The sequence below is a fragment of the Pleurodeles waltl genome, chromosome 6, assembly GCF_031143425.1.
Source record: "Pleurodeles waltl isolate 20211129_DDA chromosome 6, aPleWal1.hap1.20221129, whole genome shotgun sequence".
Classification (NCBI taxonomy): Eukaryota; Metazoa; Chordata; class Amphibia; order Caudata; family Salamandridae; genus Pleurodeles; species Pleurodeles waltl.
The window spans coordinates 2,503,857-2,516,213 of record NC_090445.1 but is presented as its reverse complement, the minus strand read 5'-3'; the positions used below and the strand labels follow the sequence as shown (position 1 = coordinate 2,516,213).

The 12,357-nt window shown below is 52.2% G+C and overlaps 1 protein-coding gene across 1 annotated transcript in view; it reads right to left on the bottom strand.

The window, feature by feature from the left end:
* Positions 1 to 479: 479 nt before the first annotated feature.
* Positions 480 to 12,357, bottom strand: part of EEIG1 (estrogen-induced osteoclastogenesis regulator 1) — a 323,245-nt gene continuing 311,367 nt past the window's right edge. The window contains exon 11 of the mRNA XM_069236931.1: positions 480 to 11,918. Coding sequence (XP_069093032.1) covers positions 11,873 to 11,918 — 46 coding nt within the window. The 3' untranslated portion in view covers positions 480 to 11,872. The remainder of the gene's footprint in view (positions 11,919 to 12,357) is intronic.

The following is a 12,357-nucleotide window of genomic DNA, read 5'->3' as shown; positions in this document are numbered from 1 at the left end:
GCTCAGGGCTCCAAGATCCCTGTGAGGAGAACCGGACAAGACTTCCGTAGGAACCAAAGCACCAGTGGGGCGGCTGGCGAAGGAACATGGCCAACTCCTGGCATCGGATGCCTATCGGCCCCCATTCGCTCATTCATCGAAGGTCTTCTTTCTAAAAATGGTATTAGTTTTGCAGAATGTACTTCTGATGTCACTCCCAATCTAATTATAATTACATTTTTATTGTCCTTTTTAAAAGAAAAACCACATTCAATGTAACCTTTTATTTAAAGTGCTGGGTGATCCTCTGCATGAGAGGAGGGCTCAGAACTATCATTGAAGGTCCCACCACGGAGAAGAAACCGGCTGAGAGGGAGTGACTGGAACCGCAGCCCCGTGCCTGACCCAGGCCAAGGGACAGCTCTTTATAGGATATATTGGTGACATATGCAGCACTTTATCTCAGCCAAGAACCTAGAAACACAAAGGAATCAACACTGTAAAGTACCAAAATCTTTTATTTTCCCAGTAGCCCGTGAGTTTGAAATTTCATTTACTCAATACAACATTTTTACTCAACACCTGGAATTGGGTACCAAAATGCAAATAAATCACTGACAGTATACAGGAAGGGACCAAAATATAGAACCAGGAGTTACACTTATTCAGCTCGTCCCACAAAGGCCCAATAACCAAACAATAACCAGAAATAGGCCAAACCATAAAGTTCAGCCTCCCAGAAAAATACTTAAAAGACTATATTTAATACATGTCAAATTGTCTCCAAGAGGTTTGCATTTTGATTAGATTGCTCCCTTTGCAAAAATATGTCACATATATATCTCTCCCTTTCCAAATAGATCTATAATTTATATATAATTCAAATATAAAGACTCTTGCGGCTTTCGGACACCATTTCTGAGCTCCCGCACACATTTAACAGAAGAAAAATTTTATAGAGCATTTTAATGGCCTTTGAAGGGTGCTGAGGGGGATGGAATGAAGCGGGCAGGACACAGTGGCCACTACCCACCAAGGGCAAGCACATGCACCTACAGACTACACACCCCACAAGGGCTGCAACGAGCTGTCCATCCACTTGAACTAGCGATAAAACCCCATAAACAGGAAGTTAGGGGCACCCCAGCCTTGGGCGTGCTGCATAAACGCTCCAATCAAGGGCAGCCATGGACTATTCACCAGTATGAGCTGCTCTCATCTATAAAAGGTCCCATGTGATTAGTTCAGAAAATAAAGAACAGATATAAAAAAGAAACACAAATACTGGAAATAAGAAACTATTAGAGACATAAAAAGAAATCGAGTAGATAGGTAAGTGAAAGGTGGACGACTGAAAAATTTAATATTTAGAGGAAATAGGAAGATAAAATATAACAACCTATTGGCTTTGGCAGCTATGCTGCACAACATCCGCAAAGCTGTGCAGCATGGCTAAAATAAGAAAAGGCTTTGGCACAGCCGCCCACCAAGCCCAGCTCGATCAGTAGCTAAAAAAAAGATAAAACACGCAAAAGCTTTTTTTTTCACGTGGGCGGCTTGAGGGAAGTGAGGCGAAACAATATGAGGGAGGGCAAAGCAACACAGGGGAGGGTGGTGGGAGAACGACAAAGCAGAAGGGGGAGGGTGGAGGAGACATGAATGCAACAGGGCAGAGGGCTGGGTGGGATGAGAAAGCTGCGGGAGGGGGGGAGGGTAGCTGTGAAAGTCGCGGGGGGGGGTAAGGGAGGGCAGCTGTGAAAGCCGCGGGGGGTAAGGGAGGGCAGCTGTGAAAGCCGCGGGGGGGTAAGGGAGGGCAGCTGTGAAAGCCGCGGTCGGGGGTAGGGAGGGCAGCTGTGAAAGCCGTGGGGGGTAGGGAGGGCAGCTGTGAAAGCCGCGGGCGGGGGTAGGGAGGGCAGCTGTGAAAGCCACGGGGAGGGAGGGCAGCTGTGAAAGCCGCGGGGGTACGGACGGCAGCTGTGAAAGCCAAGGGGGGTAGGGGGGGGCAGCTGTGACAGCCGCGGGGGTAGGGAGGGCAACTGTGAAAGCCGAGGGGGGGGAGGGCAGCTGTGAAAGCCGCAGGGGGAGGGCAGCTGTGAAAGCCGTGGGGGGGTAGGGAGGGCAGCTGTGAAAGCCGTGGGGGTAGGGAGGGCAGCTGTGAAAGCCGTGGGGGGGTAGGGAGGGCAGCTGTGAAAGCCGTGGGGGTAGGGAGGGCAGCTGTGAAAGCCAAGGGGGGTAGGGGGGGGCAGCTGTGAAAGCCACGGGGGGTAGGGAGGGCAGCTGTGAAAGCCACGGGGGGTAGGGAGGGCAGCTGTGAAAGCCGCGGGGGTAGGGAGGGCAGCTGTGAAAGCCGCGGGGGTAGGGAGGGCAGCTGTGAAAGCTGTGGGAGGGCAGCTGTGAGAGCCGCAGGGGGGTAGGGAGGGCAGCTGTGAAAGCGCGGGAGGGGGGGCAGCTGTGAAAGCGGCGGGGGGAGGGAGGGCAGCTGTGAAAGCCGCGGGAGGGAGGGCAGCTATGAAAGCCGCACAGAAGGCACTGATGGGGGTAACCAATGAGGAGAAGCACACAGGCGCGCGCAAGAGGGAGGCGCAGGGAGTAGTCGGGCAACGGAGAGCGTCACGAGTGCAGCGAGAGAGGCATTCATGAGGGAAATGGCTCGAAGGAAGGAGCTACTTACGTAACGCTCTTTCTGGTACAGACTCTATCTAGCCCCAGATTCCTCACCTTTCCAATGTTCCCCAGGCGTCAGGGTGGGTCCAGAAACGTTTCCATAGTAACTCTGCGTGACGGGAGGTGGAGCCGCTGCGGGCCAGCACTGCACCACCCCGAGCGCTGTCGTCAGTTGCTTTCAAGACGGTCACAGACGCAGAGCCTCAAAAGCGAACTGACGACCAGTGTGCATACTCCTAAGCTTGGAACCCTATGAAGGGGTAGAGTCGATTACAGGATGTGTAGGATGGGAGGGTCGGTGAGGAAAACCACGCAGAGCATTACCGAAGGTAAGTAACGTGCTCTTCTGTGGGAGATGTCCAGCTGCAGATTACTCACCTTCTGAATAAATACTTCGAGTGTTAATGGAACAGCTGCAGCTTTGGCGGTGCTGGAATTGGCTCGCAAGCATTCCGGCAGCTGCTTCTTTGCCAATGCTTAACAGATTGTAATGCAGAGCACGATCCAGCAGGAGATGGTACGCTTCTGCACAGCCGTACCCTTTAACTTTACAGCAAACTCCACTAAGAGCTGATCGTCCACTTGGCCTTCTTTGGTACGAACGATATACAAACTGAGCCCTCTTTTGTGGTCCAAGCAATGGAGTTTCTCCGCCTTCAAAAGCCAGTGGTCGAGGTGTGGGAAGACTGTTACCCCTGACCTTCGAAGTTGCTGCTACCTCCTCCATCACTTTAGTGAACCCCAGCGGGGTGCTGAGGAGACCAGAGGGGAGCAAAGCAAACTGACAATGCCCCTCTCTCACCACGAACTGCAGGTAGCACGATGGGTGGGCGGAACAGAAATATAGAAATAGGCATCCTGCCGGCCCAATGCCAGAATTCAGTCTCCAGGGTCAAGAGCAGGCAAGACTTCCCGGAGGAAGACATTGCGAGCGCAGGCCGAGAATGGTTCCAAGATGTTGGCCGTTCTTGTGCACCAGACAGTAGTGGGAATGGGAACCACGCAATACTTGTGCCACTGGCATCTTCTCAACAGCCCTTCGGCCAAAAGAGCTAGCACTTCTTCCCTCAAAATGGAATGATGATCCTCTGTAAGTCACCAGGTGGATGGTGGGAGACGCAGCGGAGAAGAAAGGAAGGGTAAGGCAATACCTTCCAGCAGCCCTACACAAACCCATGGCATAAGATACAGATTCTTCTGCTGTCGGGCCAGAAGGAGAGAAAAAGGCTGACTCTGGGGCAGTGTCCAGCCCACTAGTGTCTTGCAAGTCCTCATTCCAATGGTCATCAGCATAGGATTGAGCAAGATTATCACCCTGGTTATAATAATTATCAGAGTCCATTCCAAAAAGAGAGTGTAAAGCCTTGTGGTAAGACAAGTGCAGAAATCTCGGTCGGATTCAGTTCTGATGTCAATTTAATTAGAACCAGCGTGGAACTGGCGCCGGAAAGGACACTTGGAACCACCTCTTGGGTGGCATTTGGCATTGAGTGGATGAACCCGGGCCTGGAATGCATACAGACGCTGGGGGCAACGCCATTACTGGAGCAGAGGGCAGAGGTGGCTCAGAGGGTCCAGCTGGAGGTAATGAAAGTTGAAGGCCTCTTGGCTCCGTGGGGCCTGAAGGCAGGCCAGAGGGAGTTGGCAGAGATCCGAACAGCTGGAACATGAGTGATCGAAACCCTTCAGCGTGGCTGAAGGCCTCCAGAATCTGTGCTGAAACCAGCTGAGGGAGTGGAGACACGACCACTGCATCCGGGGAGCAGGAATGTCACGAAGGAGGGAAGTAAGCTTCAACTTCTTATGTTTCTTGTGCTTACCTGAGGATTTCAAGGTCGACAAAGCCAGCCTCAAGAGCAGCTACGTAACCTCCTGGAACTGAAGCGGGCCTGGGAACAAGCTTCGTACTTCGGCTTAGGATTCGGAGCGGTCGTGGCGCTACGCTTCTAGTGCTTGGCCATGTAAATTTAGCCTTGCGTTCACCAATGGCCTTTAGGTTCATTGACGCACAGTCTCAACAGGCCTTGGAGTCATGACTCGACTCCAGATTCCGCAGGCAAATCCGTTGGGGATCTGGGAGAGACATTTGTTTACGATAGACCTCACAGGGCTTAAAACCTGTTCTCTTAGGGGGTGACATCCTTTGAACACTGCAGCAAAATCTGGATAAAAATCTCAAAAAGCGGTCTCTGAACGTCAAGACTAGCTCCACATCTACAGAACTGATAGTGGGGAACGGGGGGGGGTGCTATATTTATTCCTGCATTTCATTTCCAAAGAGGGACGGCCTCAGTGCGGAGCTGCACAGCGCTGCCTTCCGGCGGATGATGGAAGATGGAAAGTTGGAAAAGTTGACAGATCCAGCCTGGCACCTAGTTAACATTTTAAAGGTGAGGAATCTGTGGCTAGAAGTCTGTATCAGAAACACACACACTCATTCAAAAGAAAAAAAGTAGTGCTTGAAAAGGAAGCAGGGCAGCAAACCAATCAAAGTGACTATAAAGAGGCAATGCTCCATGGGAGGGACAAATACAACATTGACAAGGTATGAAACAAATAAGAAGCAGGCTAACGAGAGTGACAAGGAAAGGCAACCAATGGTGAGCAATGGGAGGGCTTCAAGCCCCTCTATGGTGCTTGTAAAGGACAACAAGCCTAGCCACAGACTGGGCGTGCATGGTCTACTTGGCTCAACATTGATGCAGTCTGTGCAAATCAAAAGTAAAAAGGAAAGAGGGCAGAGCTTAGAGACGCCACTATTGTGGTAAGCTCCTGCGTGGGGGCTAACCCCCCTCTGCATGCTGTGAACCTTTGTAGATACTTTCTTCTTCCATAATCCTGCACACGCGCAGCTATGGAGCAGCTCCCTTGGGCAGGCTCCTCTTGCATACAGCTGGCACACCTGGAGCGAAGGGCCTGGCTCATGAGCAGCGAGGAACCATCTGTGCTACTGACAACCGCTCTGGCATGTGCTGTGGACTGACTACCTTTGTGTGCACTATGGATTAACATGCTTCTACATACATGAACCCTGCACACATGGACTTATGATCGCCCTACCTTGTGTGCAGTATAAACGGACTATCCGAGTGCGCTTCGGACGTACCTCCTACCCTTGTGGGATGTGCAGTGTGCTCTGGCACTCCACGGGTGGGATGAAGGAAGTGGCCATGGCAGAGGCTAGTGCCTCGACTGGTTTGGATGAGCCTGGCGGCCCCAGCTCGCTGTGCACCACACGCCTCCAGCCACCACCAGGTTTCTGTCAGTGCATCGCAGGACATGGATGGAATTCTGACCTGGCTGACTTGAACCCTTTGATCTCTTTCTCTGGGTACCTTCTGGCTCAGATCAAATACTCTTTTTATATGAGAACCCCATGAACACCCCAACATTTAGAATTCACATTTTTCTCAAACATTACGAGATCTGCTTTAAATATACCCAATTCAACAATCTGTGCACCTGTCCACACTCTTTCTACCTGTGAGTCAAAACTAAACATTGCTGAACTCTAGGTGACTCCAACTCGTCTGCACTTTACAGAACCACGGATCCTCGGTCCGCGACTATCCGTGCACATTTTAGGACTGGAAGAGACTTCATGGCACTTACAGTGTAACAAAGGGGGTACCACCATGGACAGACTCCCAAAGGGCCATTATCTGAGGGCTACTTACCCTCAAAGGGCCCCAGAGGCCCCCCACCGGAAGAATGACCCCTCCCTCTGAAATACCAAGACTACAACTGAAAGAGTCCAAAGCAGGTGACTGATCACTGGCTCGGCCCTCTGTTCCTGGGCAGTCACCCGGATCCTTGGCTGCATGGACTGAGTGTGGACCCTTGGACCACGTGCCGTAGGATGATGGCTCATGGGGCCGTCCCACACATCTTTAGGGGTGCTTAGCTGTCCACCCTCAGGGGGTCACATTCAGCCCAAGGCCTTTTTAGGGGAGCCTAGGTGGAACTTCAGGGGGCCCTCACAACATTATTGTGCATTGTACCACTGAAGAAACCACCAGCCTGGGGGACTTGACATTAGGGAGTCAGTCCCCACTGACAGGAAGGAAAGCCTCTTCCATGAACCCGTTCACACAATTTTGTAAAGTGCTTCAAATGTAAAAGTGCTTTGGGTTTAGGACTCGGGGTTCCTCAGTACCTCCATGCCCTGCCTTTGGCTAAGGGTCTGCAGCACCCCTGAAACCTGTGAAGTTTGTGTCTTTTTCACATGTTTAACAGCTTATGCTTGTTTATTGTTTCCTGCTCTGGAGTGCACTTAGATAAAGCAGGTTAAACAGGAACAGAAAGAAATACTGGCTCTGAGGAATGTAGCGGCTACAGGAACAAGGCCCTCAGTTGCCCTCACCAAAGTGGGTGTGAGGGAACGCGTGGGATACTCCTGACACTGCCCTGTAGGAGTGGGTGTGAGGGGACGCGTGGGATACTCCTGACACTGCCCTGTAGGAATGGGTTTGATCCCCAACCACTGTCACAGAGGCTTCCCCAACCACTGTCCCAGAGAGGTCTCCTGCATCTGCCCACCACCCAGACCCTGCCCCTCATGCCTCCTCAACCACTGTCCCAAAGAGGTCTCCTGCATCTGCCCACCACCCAGTCCCTTCCCCTCACGCCTCGCCAACCACTGTCCCAGAGAGGTCTCCTGCATCTGCCCACCACCCAGTCCCTGCCCCTCACACCTCCCCAACCACTGTCCCAGAGAGATCTCCTGCATCTGCCCACCACCCAGACCCTGCCCCTCATGCCTCCTCAACCACTGTCCCAAAGAGGTCTCCTGCATCTGCCCACCACCCAGTCCCTTCCCCTCACGCCTCGCCAACCACTGTCCCAGAGGCCTCCTGCATCTGCCCACCACCCAGTCCCTGCCCCTCACACCTCCCCAACCACTGTCCCAGAGAGATCTCCTGCATCTGCCCACCACGCAGGCCCTGCCCCTCACGCCTCCACAACCACTGTCCCAGAGGCCTCCTGCATCTGCCCACCACCCAGTCCCTGCCCCTCACACCTCCCCAACCACTGTCCCAGAGGCCTCCTGCATCTGCCCACCACCCAGGCCCGCCCCTCACGCCTCCACAACCACTGTCCCAGAGAGGTCTCCTGCATCTGCCCACCACCCAGGCCCGCCCCTCACGCCTCCCCAACCACTGTCCCAGAGAGATCTCCTGCATCTGCCCACCACCCAGGCCCGCCCCTCACGCCTCCACAACCACTGTCCCAGAGGCCTCCTGCATCTGCCCACCACCCAGGCCCCGCCCCTTGCTCTTCCAGAAGCTTGGGAAGAAGAGTCAGAAAGAGGAAGAAACACCTAAAACGAAAGCAAGATGGACTCTTCGGCCAAGTTCTTCTGAGGGACCTTTGGAAGCTGCACACACCGGCGGTTTAAAGGCGACCACTATGTAGGGTCTATGCAGCCCACTGTAGGCTGCCACGAGTCTGCGTACACTCTCTGCCTCTCTGTACTGTCCCCATAGGAGCCTTACTAGATTCAGATCCTTTACATTAAGCACAGTCCTGCTGTGTCTGACTCCAGAGGCATCTTATATGATGCACAGACCTGCTGTCTCTCTTCTATATGGGTTCCATAGATACTGTCCCTGGTGTTCCTCATTCTATATGGGTCCTATAGCTTACATACAGTTATGTTGTGCCTCATTTTATATGGGTCCTTTAGATTTCATACAGTTATGTTGTGCCTCATTCTATATGGGCCCCATAAATTACACACAGTCCTGGTGCTGCACCATACCTGAGTATCATATACATTATGTATAGTCCTGCTGTGCCTTATTCTATAGGGGACATTTACAACACAACAACCCTGCTGTTGGGTTGTACAGGAGCCCTTTTAAGCAGAGTCCAGCTGTGTCTGGTACCAAAGGCGCCTGTAGTTTATGCAATGCCTTACTGTGTCTCATACTGTAGACAGCCGACTGCACAACCCTGCTGTCTGACCCTATAGGGGTCATATGTACATGACAGCGCTGCTGTCTGGTCCTACAGGGGTCATATGTACCATGACAGCGCTGCTGTCTGATCCTATAGGGGTCATATGTACCATGACAGCGCTGCTGTCAGACCCTATAGGGGTCATATGTATCATGACAGACCTGCTGTCTGACCCTATAGGGGTCAGATGTACCATGACAGCGCTGCTGTGTGGTCCTACAGGGGTCATATGCATCATGACAGACCTGCTGTCTGATTCTATAGGGGTCAGATGCATCATGACAGACCTGCTGTCTGATTCTATAGAGGTCATATGCACCATGACAGACCTGCTGTCTGATTCTATAGGGGTCAGATGCATCATGACAGACCTGCTGTCTGATTCTATAGCGGTCATATGCACCATGACAGACCTGCTGTCTGATTCTATAGGGGTCAGATGCATCATGACAACCCTGCTGTCTGATGCTAAAAGCCCTATTCACATTAGGCACAGTCCAGCTGTGTCTGCCTGCATGAATGGCCATAGCTTACAGTCCAGCTGTGTCTACCTGCATGAATGGCCATAGCTTACACAGTCCAGCTGTGTGTGCCTGCATGAATGGCCATAGCTTACACAGTCCAGCTGTGTCTGCCTGCAAAAATGGCCACAGCTTACAGTCCAGCTGTGTCTGCCTGCATGAATGGCCATAGCTTACACAGTCCAGCTGTGTCTGCCTGCAAAAATGGCCACAGCTTACAGTCCAGCTGAGTTTGCCTGCATGAATGGCCATAGCTTACACAGTCCAGCTGTGTCTGCCTGCAAAAATGTCCACAGATTACAGTCCAGTTGTGTCTGCCTGCATGAATGGCCACAGCTTACAGTCCAGCTGTGTCTGCCTGCACGAATGGCCATAGCTTGCACAGCCCAGCTGTGTCTGCCTGCATGAATGGCCACAGCTTACAGTCCAGCTGTGTCTGCCTGCAAAAATGGCCACAGCTTACAGTCCAGCTGTGTCTGCCTGCATGAATGTCCATAGCTTACAGTCCAGCTGTGTCTGCCTGCATGAATGGCCATAGCTTACACAGTCCAGCTGTGTCTGCCTGCATGAATGGCCACAGCTTACACAGTCCAGCTGTGTCTCATTCTAAATGGCTTCTAGATAAAGCAGGGTTGTACTGTGTCTGTTGCTAGTGAGGCCCTAAAGAATCAGCAGTCCTACTGTCACTCTATAAGGACCACCGAGATTGTGCAGTTGTTCTGTGTCTTGCCTACAGGAGGATGTAAAATACACAGCTGTACTGGGCACTACTCCGTAAATACCCTATAGAATATGTTTAAGGCTCTACAGGCCATTATTCTTTTGTATTTGCTCCCTGAAGTAGGAAGGGTATACCCAGATGTGGGTCCCGTGCTCGCTATGCCACCAGAAACAAGCTAGCCTGGCTGATGGGGATGATACCCCCAAACTGGTCTCAAGATGCTTGTTTCCGCTTCAGGGAGGGCGTAGCCTGGCAGTTCAGAACAGGGTCAACACTGATTTGCCTATGACTGGGTCCAAACTGGGGTGCTGTGGTGAGCAAAAAAACAATGGATTTAGGCCCAGATCTGTGATAGGAATGAATCTTTCATTTGTTCAGCATTCCATCCATCATCTGTTCTTTTTGCATTGATCAGGAGAACAACGTCATAGACTGTGTCTTGTACCTCTGCAGAGTGAGAGGAGGCATTCCTGTGCGTTGCCAGGAAGCATGGCATCTGCACTCACAAGCAGAACTGAGAGGAAAATACATTCACAGGGATCGGAGTCAGCTCAGGCAGACTGGTCGATCCCCAGGTGTGGCACGCCACCCATCAGGAGTTCAAAACATGCCTTGGCGGCAACAAACCTTTCTAAACCAAGAGGCGCTGCATGCATGTGTCACTAACGGCCACTTCCTTTCCGGCCGGAGGGGCTGCTTGATGGTCAAGCGAAATCACTGGCCTTTCTGCACCGAGAGACAACAGACAACGCTGCCTTTCCGCACCGAGAGACAACGCGGCCTTTGTGCACAGAGACACAACACTGCCTTTCTGCACCGAGACACAATGCTGCCTTTCTGCAACGAGACACAACGCTGCCTTCCTGCAACAAGACACAATGCAGCCTTCCTGCAACGAGACACAACGCTGCCTTTCTGCAACGAGACACAACACTGCCTTTCTGCAATGAGACACAACGCTGCCTTTCTGCACTGAGACACAACGCTGCCTTTCTGCACTGAGACACAACGCTGCCTTTCTGCACCGAGACGCAATGCTGACACAACGCTGCCTTCCTGCACCGAGACGCAACGCTGCCTTTCTGCACCAAGACACAACGCTGCCTGTCTGCACCGAGAGACAACGCTACCTTCTGCCCTGAGACGCAACGCTGACACAACGTTGCCTTCCTGCACTGAAACGCAACGCTGCCTTCCTGCAAGTAGCAGCCACAGGCTTGTATGCCTTTCAGCCCAACACTCTACACTGTGAAGCATGTGTTACTGCCACTCCATTGGCCCAGAAGGTTTATGTGCACTTTGTTTGCTAAACCCACTCACTCTCCAGTCCTGAGAGAGTTCAAACAGTCTTCATCTGCCAGAGGGGGCACTATTTGCACTCCTGTCCAGCAAGAGGGTCCATGCGTTCCCCCACAATGACTGGCAGATGTATCCAAACATTTGACCACTCCCAGGTAGTGTGAGTGACAACCCTTATGTAGCGAGAGAGCTCACGATCAGGTGGGGAGAGCACAGTGTTCAATCCCAACACAAAAAAGCTGAAGTGACACTGGTGACAACAACCTCACAGCAGGTCCTTTCCCAGGCTTTGCTGGAAGAGCAAACTCTAAATTCTTCCTGGGGTCAATCAGTTGTGTGGGACGAACAATGGAGCGGGAAAGCCCGGTGCTGGGCGGAAGAGTTCCCTGGAATGTGACAAGGGCTCTGAATGTGCAGTTTGCACTGGACAGATGACCTCAGATACTGAAGGTGGGAGGACGCGAAACAGGAATAATATGGAGTCATTATCTGGTCCCTCAGAAAGGTTTTCTGGTCCCCGCCCTTTCACGTTGTAGGCGATCCGGAGCCCAGTCCTACCCACGTTCAGCAACTCCCAGGGGCAGGAAGATGCAGCCGGTCCTTGTCCTGGTCCAAGGGGATCTAACTCACAATCCTTCAATGTTCCTTGTACTCCCAGAGATGTTCCAGTTCTCCAGTATTCAATGGCTCCTGTGGTAGGGGATCCGGAGCCCAGTACTTGGCATGTTCACCGGCTTCCAATAACCACAGGTTCAAAGATTCCAGCAGAAACCCTGTGTGAGGAAAGACACATGTGTTAGTGGCAGGTAAAGGAGACCAGCACCTCCCGTGGGGAGAAGAGACAGAAAGGGAGGGATGGGGCACAAGTCACACAAGAGGGGATGAGGTCTGGGCCCGTTCATCACATCAAGAGACGGCAGAACACGAGACCCCATGAATGCCACCAGGGGAGAAGTCAACAGTTGCACAGTGGGCAGATTTCCAGCAGCAATCATCTACTGCACACATTCCCTCAATCCCCAGAAGGCTGTGCAGCAATGAGGGGACCTTGCATGATGGTTCCAGGAGCACCAACGAGGCCTTGGCAGCGCTGGTTCCTAAGGAGCCTCACACTTAAGTAATCGCTATTTGAATGTATGAAACTCCATGAGTTTCATTTAGCGATTCCCAAGGGCTCGCATATGGACCTACCTCATTATTATTCATGAGGTA